Genomic DNA, 12,735 nt, shown 5'->3' with positions numbered 1-12,735 from the left:
AGTGTTTCTTTCACATTTAACAATATATAATTATATATCGAATATTTTGGCATAAAGGTAAAAACAATTTTAATTTTTCTCAAAACATGAAATATATATATTTTTAAATATGTTAAAATCTAATCTTTTGATCTTTAGATAATATATAATTAACGGATGATGGAATAATATATCACAGATCGATCACACGGAAAATACTTTTATCTTGGACATAGATTCTACGTCACAGTTTCTCTTATTAATTATTTCATTAGAAGCAGTGAGAATAAATATTTATTGATCGAGTTTAATCGTCCCATAAATATATATATCGATACATATATTTATTGTGCAGTCTCAGATCGGTGGTTTTCCCGGACGTCTCCAGACCATTTTCGACCAAGCTTTTTCCCATAATTCCGGCAACCAGAGGTCCGCGGACAGATCCTGCGGATAATTCTCGTCCAGAAACTTAATGGCCAACACCCACAGAGCGACGATCGTCGAAGCGGCCCAGGCGCCGGTACAAAAGAGTCGTTTGGCCAAACGACGCCGTCTCCGTCCGAAGATGGAAGATGTGCTGAAAACACATCTCCATTACCGCACAAATAATTCTTACCTCTATCAGCTAATCGAATAATCTAATAGAAAAAAAGATGTCTTACCTGTCGTTTGTGGCTTCTTCCAGGCCGTTCTGTCGTCTCTCGGGAATTTCTTTAATTTTTCTATTATTTATATTTTTGGTTGTTTCGTTTGCGCCGCTAAAAATCGATTTGTTTTAATATTTCGCTTTTATACAAATACGCAAATCATAATTGTAAATATACGATATCCGAAGTCAAAAAATAAATCTAATTTCTATAAAGTTAAGATAATGTCGAGTAACCAAAACGTTGTATTGTATTTAATATTTTAAAATACAGCTGGCAACGAAACAGGGTTTTTTTTTGTAACTCTTTCCGCCCAGTGGGCACTAAGAGGGCCTCTTATAGCAAGCCCATTATGGGTTCGGCCAAGCCCATAATGGGGCGGCTGGGTGGTGAGGGACGAGGACCGACATATCCGGACGGACCACCCCCGAAAAATTCCTGGAGATTTTTCGACCCGTCCAGATTCGATCCCGGGTCCCCCAGGGCGGCAGGTTGCTAACCTTGACCGCTCGGCCATCCGGCCGCTAACGAAACAGGGTTAGAATAGGCATAAAAGTGGTATCATTGTTAGTTTTTAAGTTCTTATTTAGATATTTCTTTTCAAACAATACAAACATTTCAGACTGTAGAGTATATATCGCTACTTTGGAAGAAAACCGGCACAACTCGAAATAACTAGTTTTGAGAAAATCCCATTCAAAGATTTTACTGAATATCACTTATCACTTATTCAACACTCACATAACTGCTTCCAAGTGGTCAAATACGCAAGTAACTTTTATGACACTTTTACACATCAAAATTTACTACATTTTCATTCTGATTATGACATAATCAAAAAATCGCACTTTTTTGAGTTGTGCCGGTGTTCTTCCAAAGTAGCGATATGTTACCGGCAAAACCCGATTTTACGCCAAACTAGTTTGGCGTGAAAGCGTGTCAGGTCAAACTAGTTTAGAATTATTATTCAAGTATATTAACGGTTAAATATATTAATGGTTAATTTAAGTTCATCAGAAAACACAAATAAGTTCATTTTTAATTTTAGTTTGATTTTAAAAGTTATTTTTATTATTTCGTTTGAATTTTTGAAAATATTTTCGAAAATTAATTACCTTTAAAAGTGCATGGCTTAATAATAATAATAATAAATACAAACTGATAAGTACTGATTAGCTTATTTTTATTTTATAGTTTTGTACAAGTGTTGTGTCACTTCTATCAATACCGTTTTTGGTTAATGTTACCCAAGGTATCGAAGATCGAAGGCGGCTCGTCTCCGATTCCAGCAATCAGAAGACAGGGAACAGTGGGGACGCACGTTCTAACTTATTCTAATAATTTGGTTGCTAATAATTATGGTAATTTACAGTGGCGTGCTGTCATTGAATGCGGTGGAAGCGCCGCTTTCCTTGTATTTTCTAAAATATAAATTTTCATATTTTAACGTAGTTTGAATTAATTAAAATTAATATTTTACTATAATTGCATTATGTATCTTATTACATTTCTATACTACATTTGAAATAAACGATAAGATTGTTATTGTATATTCAAATATCAGTGGCGGAATGGAAGCGCTGTATTGTCGAGACGGAGTCAGCTTCCAAGCAGCCAGATTATACTCATTCGCGCATGCGCTTTACAAAGCACCAACCTTACACGGTTTAACTGGTGGAAGCTACACACGTATAACGCTTCCAATGATTCTATTCCGGACCGGTTCTGGGCTGTTAGCTGCCCTCGTCCGATTATGTGAATCATAAGTACTGTGGGGAAGTATCTTGAGAGTATTCCCCGGGCAGGAACAAAACAAAAAGAAACAGAAATAAGTCATACACTCCATGACTCCAATGCAAGGAACTTAAGGTTTATTTTAGTCCTTCCAATCACTACTCTGTCCTTCCACTATAACAGACACAAAAACAAAGGAAACAACACACACACAAAAAAAACAATCTCGCGACTCTGTCGTCTACACGTCCTCACTCCCTTTCTTTCTTCCGAAAAAGTCCTTCTTCTCCTTTTGAGCATGCGCGATCCACCTCCTTTCCTCGTTGATCCGGGTTTTTCGGTTGTCATCGAGAATGCATGGTCCTTCTTTACCTTGTAGCCCACTCAAGGAGTTGGTTACGCAATAGAACACGTGATCTTCAGACCACATATCTCTCCTTCTCCCATTAACTTTTACAACAACAAACGGGGAACTTTTACACTATGAGGGCCTATCCCTCTTTTACTACGTGAACCAGCCAAGGGGCTGGTTACGAGCCAGTTACGCAACAGAACACGTGGTCTTCGGACCACAGTACATTTATAACTTAACCCAACCGATAGGAATTTACTAGCATGTTTTTATGATAGTTCTGTATAGTTGACAAAAGTTTAAAAAAATCCATTAAAATATTTGATATTTTTATTCTGCTCTCCCATCTTATATTACTTACGGATTTCAATGTTAAACCAGTGATATTACGATTTCGTATGTCCCATCTATAAGAGTATGTAGAAAAAAATGTGTGCAATTCTTGTACAATGTTAAAAAATTAACTGTTACTTTGGTAGCATCATTTACAACCAAATTTAATGAATGAGACGCACAAGGTACAAAAAAGCTCCAGAATTTATTTTCCTTAAATTTACGATTTATGTATCCGTTGTCATAAAAATTTGTCTTTCCACTTTTTTCCCACGACTACAAATATTCAAGTACAAAGTAACTGGTTTTGACTTATTTCTACTTAAGAAGTAATTAAATAATTAAGAGATTAGAGAATTGGGGACATAAATAAAACCCTGCCGAAAGAGCCAGAATTTTACTTAAACAAAAGCTTAACCGAACCAATCTCTAGCCGAGTACAGTGGGGACTGATTTCTTCGTAATATTAGATAATAAAGACAGAAATTTTTCCAGTTCAATGAGAGTGACTAAAAAAACTTTTTAGTCACTCTCAAAGAATATTTTATGTTAATTTTATGTACGTTTCTTTACAAAGCTACATTTAATTTTAATTTTCTTTAAAAGTATATTAATACAATTGAACAATATATTGTACACAGGTATGTATATCCACCGCACATTTTATTTCACCAAGTTTTTATAATTTATTTTTAATTTTAGCCTTTATATCGTGGCTAGCGATTCAGAATGTAGTTGTGATATTAAAAATACATTTAGAGAAATCTACAGTTTTTAGTGGCTTATCGAACAAATGAATACGAATGGACCCCCTGGACCAGGGATGGGCAACCTTTTTCTATGTAAGGACCACATTTTAAGACTTTTGAACTGATGCGGGCCGCATACAAGAGAAAGAGAGAAAAAAAATGTCGATAAATCAGAATTATTTATTCATATATACAGTAATTATAAATTAGCATAGGTATATAATTTAGCTTCTGGAACTGATGTAAACGTAATATATTGGAATTATTTAGTTAAATATTCGTCACTGCTACTTTTAAATTAGTTTCGATGTGTCTGTTAGCCGGTTTCTTGTTTTAATTTTTACTAAATTCATTGCGGGAAAAACTATTCACAAACATAAATTGTAAAAATAACGTTTGAATTTTTGCTGCATACTTCCTTAAGCTGAATTGATATATTTATTCACATTTTATGCGTCGCGGGCCGCAGGTTGCCCATCCCTACCCTAGACCACCACTGATGCGCAATTAACTGATTTACCCTGGAAATCGGCTTCTTACAGAAACACAGCTTCCTTGTCATCAAATGTCACAGCACGCCACTGCTTGGTATAACAATAAAATCTTATTCATTTTGTACTTGTTTTACTTGTTTAAAAGCATGTTTTCCTAAATTGTGGCCCATCGTAATATTACGCGTGATCAAAGTGGCCCGCGAAATAATTTGGGTTGGCCAGGCTTGTCCTAAAGCATACTATTTTGTACATAGTCTAAGTTTATTTTATGTTAAAATAAACGGTTTTTGTTAGATACTTGTCGTCTTTGTCTCCTCCGCCACCATTCACATACGAATGGACCCTACACCATCACTGACAAGCAATTAATTGATTACCGGCTGGAAGTAGGCTTCTTACAAAAACACAGCTTCCCTACCATCAAATGTCACGGCACGCCACTGGTAATTTATTAGAATAGGTTAGGTTAGGTTAGGTTAGAACGCGCGTCCCACTGTTCCCTGTCTTCTGATTGCTGAAATCGGAGACGAGCCACCACCTTCGATATCTAGGGTAGCATCAATCCCGTTTTTTATAATTAAGTAGATTATGTTTGAATAGATATTGTTCATCTAATTGATTACCTTTTAATTTTATTTTAACTATTAAAATAATAATTCTAAACTAGTTTAGCCTGACACGCTTATGCCAAACTAGTTTGGCCTAAGCAAAATTAGTCTGGCGTAAAATCGGGTTTTGCCGGTAACATATACACTACGTATTTTGAAGTAGTTATTTACGGTAGAATACAAGCTTATTTAAGTTTTTGTACTTAAATATTTTGATTAGTAATAATAATTAATGAATACAATAATAAAACATTGAATTCAGTAAATTAAAGCAATTTTGAAATGGATCTGAAACTGGTTTTTACCGAAACCAGTTAACTAAATTCGAAATTTCCAATTTTTGCTAGCATTACTTTAATGCCCGAAGCCAGTCAACTTACAATCCATTTATTTCCCAATTTTAGAAATAACCATAAAATTAAAAATACTTTTATTTTACTATTCTTGCATTCAAATTTAAGTGTAAAAATTTTAGTTATTACTGCTTTCTTTGAGAAACAAATAGTAAGAACGCTTAGTTATTTGGGAAAGAGGATGATAGTGTTTATCCGTCAATTTTTAGCTCACATAATATCTCTATTTCATCCACAATTAAAAACCTCCTTACTTTAGATAAAAAGTAGACAAACTATCCAACTGTACAAAAATACTGAATTTGATTTTTAAAAATGTAGTAAAAAGTGATGAATACGTTTAGAAATTATTCAACTCGAAAAGTCAAACTGGTAAATTTGGAAATAACATTTTCGATGCTCCTCAAATAAAATGTTTTAGAATCTTAAATTTTTCTCTTGGGCGATGTGGATAAATTTTAACTGTATAAATTTACTGTGAAAAAGTTGTCATAAAATAATTTCTTGATGTTAAATATATTAGTATAAAATATTGAAAAACGAGATACTTTATTTGGAAAACGACCTCTTTATACGGAAGTATTCTTTTCCGTTCACCCAATCCAAGAATATATTAACCGATAATCCCGAAAAATCTATTCGGAAAGTCAAGAAATTTACCTATTCCGAATTTATGCCCGAATTACTTTAATGCCCGTGATCAAAAAGTATCGGGAATGGTTCAATAAAACGCAAGATTTAAATTTATTCATCAAAATATATTTCGTCCCCTTCAAAGTTATTCCCTCCCATTGCAATGCATTTATATGTCAACGGTTTTTCAAATCCTCGAAAGATGCTTTATAGTAGTCTTCGTGAAACCCCTTCGAAAGTCGCAGCAAATTTTGTTTTACGGCGTCAATGTATTCAAAATGGTGCCACGATGAGAAAATTTTAGTCGAGGAAACAGGAAATAGTCACACGGTGCCATATCGGGTTAATACGGAGCTCGCGGAACTATATTCGTTGAGTTTTTGGCCAAAAATTCACGAACAAGAGCATTGTGAGCAGATGCAGTATCGTTGTGCAAAATCCACGAGTTTTTCGCCACGAATCGGGTCGTTTTCTACAAATTGCTTCACGCAAACGATGCAAAACGCCAAAATATTCTTTGTTGACAGTTTGGCTAGTCGGAAGGAGTTCGGAAGGAATGCCAGTCAAAGTCACAACACGATAATCGAAGAAAATAGTCAACGCGACTTTGATTTTTGACTGACTTTGACATGGTCTTTTCGGTCTCGCTTCACATTTCGAGCACCATTCACTCGATTATTGGTTAAGCCGTTTCGGTGTCAAAAACACAGATCCATGTTTCATCATCCGTAATGATGTGTTTTAAGAATGATTCGCCTCGAGAAAGCATTTCCTCGGCCACTCGAACTTTTGTTCTTGGAAAAGAAAATTCAAAGTTTTAGGGGCAACTCGAGAAGCGACGCGCCGCAAGCCCAAATGACCTTTTAAAATTGCTTGACAGGATCCAAATGATAATGGAACATGTTCGATAAATTGTTAAAACGACGATTTTTGAGAACCAAATCGCTGACTCGACGACGTTTTGTTAATCAGTTGAAGTGGATACTCTACCAGAGTGTGGTTCATCTTCCACGCGTTCTCTGTTTTCCTCGAATATCTTGTACCACTCGAAAACTCTTGTTTTTGATCGACTATCGTCACCAAAGGCTTTTTGCAATATTTCCAATGTTTTTGTAGCAATAATCACGTTGTGAAAATAAATTTTAATGAACAGTTTTTGCTCAATTACATTCGACGTTTTGAAAAATCGCCGGCACAAAAATTCTTTACACAGAAAACAAATGATGTTTACTTGCAAACGTAAACAGACGATGACGTACGGATTGCTGCTATATGCTGATGAAAGTCGTACCAAACCATGTCCGATACTTTTTGATTATTACAGTAATGTTTTAAATTATTGTCGGGTTAAAATTAAAATATTTCTTTTTATTAATATCAGAATATAAAAGTTTCTACCTTTTTATGAAGGGATTTGCATACATGGCAAAAATATTTGTATTTTTCATTCTTCTTTTTCTTAAAATCTTAAGGTTCAATTCCTTTCTTCTAAAGCAATTGCAATTCTCACTGCTGCTAAATAACGAGTCTGGATTTAAATGTTCTATGGTAACACTATGTAAAGATGAATTGATCGTCCCACTTTTAGGATAGTTTAACTCTGACCACTTGTAAGATAAGGATAATTTATTAGATATAGTTGTATTCTGGGAGTCTTGACATTCAATGTGTGCACTACTGCTACTCCAAATTGAACTATTTCTAGCCATCGAATTCTCCATAAGTAGTGTGGATTTCTGTAAAGAAAGTGGACTTAAAATGTTAAATATAATTAAGGAGTTCTATGGAATAAGGTAGCTAAGTGCAATCCGATACCTTTTTTGGTTAGGAGTTTTATTATGCATATCAAATAGGGTTTTACAGATATGGACAATTCCCCTTACTATAACATGAACTTTACTTACTTGAAAACATTAAAATTTACCTTATTCCACAGAACTCTTCAATTGTTGTTTGATGATAAAATACCGGACGATTGTAATTAAAGTACCTCTATTTAACGCTAAAAATATCCAGCAGTCTAAATTCAATCAAATTTGATATAGTGACATTTTAGGATATGTGGAAGACATTTCTATGAAAAGAAAATTAGTACCAAAATTCTCCATTTTGGCACGTTCAATGCTGCAAACAACTGTGAGGCCCTGGTCTGGGATGAAAAACTTTTTTAACCAAAATCAAAACAAAAACGAATCTTGATCTTCGCGATTAATTAAAATCAAGGGAACTAAATTATAAAGAAAAAGGGAAAAATAAAATTATTTTAATATTAAAACCACGCGAGAAAAAGAAAAACGAGTAAAAAAACATTTTTTAGACAAGACGAACAAAAAAGGAAATGTTAGTTAAGGTACTGTTCGTTCAACATCTAACGAAAAACGGTGTCGAATTGTATTCATAAACAATCGTCTTTCTCGGAACTAATCTGGTCCAATTTCACCTGGTAACAGAGAAAGACCAACCTGTGACCGAGAAGGGGATTAATAAAGTGACGATTTGCGAGACGAAAAGGTATTTAAGCCCAGGCTACAAGGACGCTTGGTTCTTTGCCGTGGCGTTTCGCGGGGCTATGTCCCTCGTTGGGGTGCTTCCCGCAAGGTTCCACGTTCGTCCTTTGCACATCCTCCGAAAGTTATAGACCTTCGTGAGAGAAACTTCGGACATTCCGATCCGCATTCACTGGACATCGTTTCCCGTTCAACAACTGGACTTAGAATATAACATCCGGTCAGCGAATGAAAACCACTTTCGTCGCCGGACTTTTCTTCTTTGAAGACTACATGCCGAAGTATACAAGGACTTAAACCCTTTGTGACTATGAACTTTATGTAAGTTAAATTGTCTAATAAACGGGTTGTTTTGTTTCGAGGCATCGATCTCTGACTCAACCGCTCCCACATGTTGATTGTTACTACTTGGCAGTCCAGAAGGCAATGGAGAGGATAACGATATCACATATAATCGTTATGTTTCGTTTTGAAATCCTTCCCCCCTCGGCCCCCTCACAACAAAAAAAGCAGTTTCCATTGCATAAGCACAAAAGCTGCATCCAAGTTCTGGTTATAAACGTGGATACAACTGTTGAATGTCATTCTTATTAGCTACAATTGCCAGCTTGCCAGAATGTGCATTTATTATATAAAGCTGTTTGATGCTTTCAGAAGAATGATTATTCAATTCAAGGACACTGGACATTTGCGAGTTCAACCCAGTCAAGGACACAAACCTATCACATTGTTTATTGAAGATGTTATCACAACAGTTGTTGAGCAGCAATGAATATTGCAGGCTCCAGTAGCATACATGCAGTATCACGGCAGTTGGGTATGTCCCATGGTAGCACTTCTCCAACTTTGTATTCATAAACCAGTTTTTTTTTCCATTCCAATCTTTACAGACCAGTATTTTTGTGATATTAAATAAAAATAATTATAAAACAGAGAGAATGGATTTCAATTGCATTTTTTTCTTATTTACTTTAATTGTTAGACTGAATTAGAAAGAAAAATACAATAAAAAAATTTGATTCTAATTTTGTTGTGAATAAATTGTTCAAAGGGAACACTTGGTAGAGCATGTGATTTTGGCACAGTTTAAAATCCTGTAAAAGAGGCCAAAAATGTTTGTTCCATTAAAGATAGTTGCTGGAAAATGTAAAGGTGTTGTGTTGCTTAATGTTGGTTCTAATTACTTTGAAAAATGGAAATTATAATAGGCTACAATATATTTTCTAAATTTTTAAAAATAGTTTTATTAATGTAATATATTAAATTATGAAATTTTAAGTGAAATCTTGATGCAAACCAGTAATAAATTGTTCATAGACCATACTTTAAGTAGCAATGTCCTACGGCACAGTATGGAAAGTAACATACTCAGAAAATGGTTTATTGTTATCTGTTTGAGACCAGCCACAACCAGCAGTTGCTTGCTGCTAACAGGTAAACCCTTTGCATTGATCTTCCTTTCCAGAATGGAAGTGGATGTATAAAGAAAATGGAAAATCTTGTGGAGTAAGGGACATTTTCACCTCAATTGAACAGTAAATACCTATAACTACTGCATTTTCCAATCCTCGAAAGATGCTTTATAGTAGTCTTCGTGAAACCCCTTCGAAAGTCACAGCAAATTTTGTTTGCTGCTAACAGGATCTGGATAACCCTAATGTTTTCCAGCAGACTTCCTATATCTGCCTAAAAGTAGTCTGATATAAACTCCACATTTCTCTTTGGACCATTCTTTTTGAAGAAGCTAGTCCAAACACATCTGTGTCATGCTCTGACAGCTGAGAGATACTGAGAGATGCTCAACACTTTTGTCATATTCCAACTGCAACAGCAACAATGTCTTGAGGCAACAGCTTTCATGCAAGATAGATATTCTCCAGATATAGAACACCACATTTAGCAGTTTCTGCAAAATTTCACTGATAACAGAGTGATAGCCCTTCATTTCCTACCGCCTGGCAACTATTCTATGGATCTTAATCTATGTGATTTTTGATTATGGGGGTACTTAATAAGTTTAATTTATTGAGGATAGGGTTTCTCCAACGGGATCGCGGGATCCCGGCTTTTTTTTTTAAGCCAGAAAATTCTTCTCATCCTGGGAAATCCCGCAAATTTCTTAAAAGTTCACTTTTTCTTATTTTGTGTTAAGGTTGAAGAAATTTTGCAAATATAAAGTATAATTAACCCATAAACTGTCAAAATACATTTGTATTTATTAATTTTACGCATGCTTATTAGTTTTTTAAATTTTTACTTTTTATGACATCTCACAGATTGTCAATACATACAGATTGTGTATTTGTGACAGGACTCTGAAAATTCTGTATTTGTGAGAACCTGTAATATCCGGAGTAATTGCGCCGATGCCGTCTTAATTTTAACCATCTCCAGTAGCTTCAATAACTGCATTATGCCGGGTTGTGCAAATTGGGCAAGGATAGAAACGAGTACGAAGTCTACAAGTATGAAGTTTTCCTTCATAAACCTGATTATTAAAGCCAAACGAACTGCCGAATTATCGGGCTATAAGCTTGATACCGCTATTAAAGCAGCCGAGGTAGACAAATCAAGAATACTTGAGAGCAAAAGAAGTACTGTAGCGTATCTGGGAAACAAACTAGAAATTTTCCAGGCTACAGGTGAAAAAACACGTAACGTTTGTCCTCTCTTAAATGCTTTAAAGACGATTTCACCCGCATCAATTGAATCGGAAAGGGCATTCTCGTAGCAGAATTTTTCAATACTAAAATAACCAGATTGAGTGATCGGAGTATTGACCATCTTTGGTTTTCAAAATCTTATAAAAATTTACAATAATATTTTATATTATGTTTTATTTAGAAAACGAAAATTACCTTCTAAGTTAGAAGTTTGATCTAAGTACATTTTTTCTTTAAATTTTCAACCCAATTCAAAATTTGAAAATTCATAGTAATTATAAATGACATAAATTTATTTATATTTTTGCCAAAATATAAAATAGAAATCAACCCAATCAGTTTTAACAATAATACAGTAGTAATTCGTTATATCGTGCTTGTCGAAAGACAAACAAAAAGCGCGATATAACCGAGTACTAAAAATTTTGGGCTTTTACTAAACAGATTGTACTGTACATGCTATTGAATTTCTATCCTCTATTCTTTCATCAGCAAGTGTTTGATATAAAATAAACTTATTTTGCAATATTGAATTTTATTCGTGGTTATATCGTATTAATTGACGATTACGTAAACATCGATAGCACGAACGGCCATTTAGCATTATTGTTTTTTTAAACAATGACATTTAGAGACAAATACTATCGATATAAAAACAAAATATCAGTTGCGATTTTATTATACAATACTGTATCTCACAATAAATTGTTATTAAAAATTCGTGTAATTTATATTTTACAATAAAAATTATAAAAACAATAATTGAAAATTTAAAAAACAAATATTGAACATAGAACAGAACATCAAAACTTCTAAAATTACAGAGTAAATATTCTCTAAAAGGTAAATTAAAGTTACTACTGTATAAACATTTTAGAACTTTCTGTTCAGAAATAAAGAATTCTTTTCCTTACATATTACGCAGTGATTTCGAATTCATGGCGTAATGGTATTGACGCAATTCACATAAAGATGTAAAATTTCGAAACCACAGAAACTTGTAAATGAGAAGACAGTACTTAAAACCAATAAACAAGCAACTTTTAACATGAAAAGAAAACGTAAATGATAACTGGTCTGTTTTGCTTATTTAGATCTTGACGAATTTATTGTTTCACCGCAGTGGCAGTTTCAAGGACAATGGTAGGAATAAAATACCGTATTTCGTTGCAAAAAGAAATTCAATGGTAATTGGTACTTTAAAATTTATTGGCTTAATTTAAAATTTGGGAATTAAATAAAAGCGCAATATAACGATGGGTTATTGTATTACCAAAAAAGCTGGAAAACTTTGCGTCTGCTATAATAGCTATACAGTATTTGGTTAATGCTGATTTCATGGTCATTAGCTTAAGATGACTGGCAAAATATGGCTTTTTTAATTATGTTCCTCTGTCCAGTCCACAACAGTACAGACCATACTAACCGAGATGACATTTGAGAAGATATATTGAAAGATTGTTTCAAAAAAGAAGATTGTTTCAAATATCTTTTCAAATGTCATCTCGGTTAGTACGGTACTTTTGGTGTATTCTACAACAGTACAGATCACTTTGCTATTATTGATAATAAATCCACTTTTGGCTTCATTTCTTTCTATAAAATATGGCTTAATGATCTGTTCCAACATATGCCCTTACACTCCTGCCAGCATTACTGTATAGTGTGTTAGAATTACTA

General features: G+C 34.1%; 1 protein-coding gene across 1 annotated transcript in view; it reads right to left on the bottom strand.

Moving 5' to 3' along the window:
* Positions 1 to 270: 270 nt before the first annotated feature.
* Positions 271 to 12,735, bottom strand: part of LOC136972759 (inositol 1,4,5-triphosphate receptor associated 2-like) — a 180,433-nt gene continuing 167,968 nt past the window's right edge. The window contains exons 24-26 of the mRNA XM_067267386.1: positions 7,284 to 7,621; positions 645 to 740; positions 271 to 559 (exon numbers count right to left, since the gene is read on the bottom strand). Of these exons, the coding sequence (XP_067123487.1) occupies positions 337 to 559; positions 645 to 740; positions 7,284 to 7,621 (657 nt within the window). The 3' untranslated portion in view covers positions 271 to 336. The remainder of the gene's footprint in view (positions 560 to 644; positions 741 to 7,283; positions 7,622 to 12,735) is intronic.

Source organism: Centruroides vittatus, unplaced genomic scaffold (genome assembly GCF_030686945.1).
Source record: "Centruroides vittatus isolate TY-2023 unplaced genomic scaffold, ASM3068694v2 contig_301, whole genome shotgun sequence".
Lineage (NCBI taxonomy): Eukaryota > Metazoa > Arthropoda > Arachnida > Scorpiones > Buthidae > Centruroides > Centruroides vittatus.
This window is presented reverse-complemented; position numbering and strand designations above follow the sequence as displayed.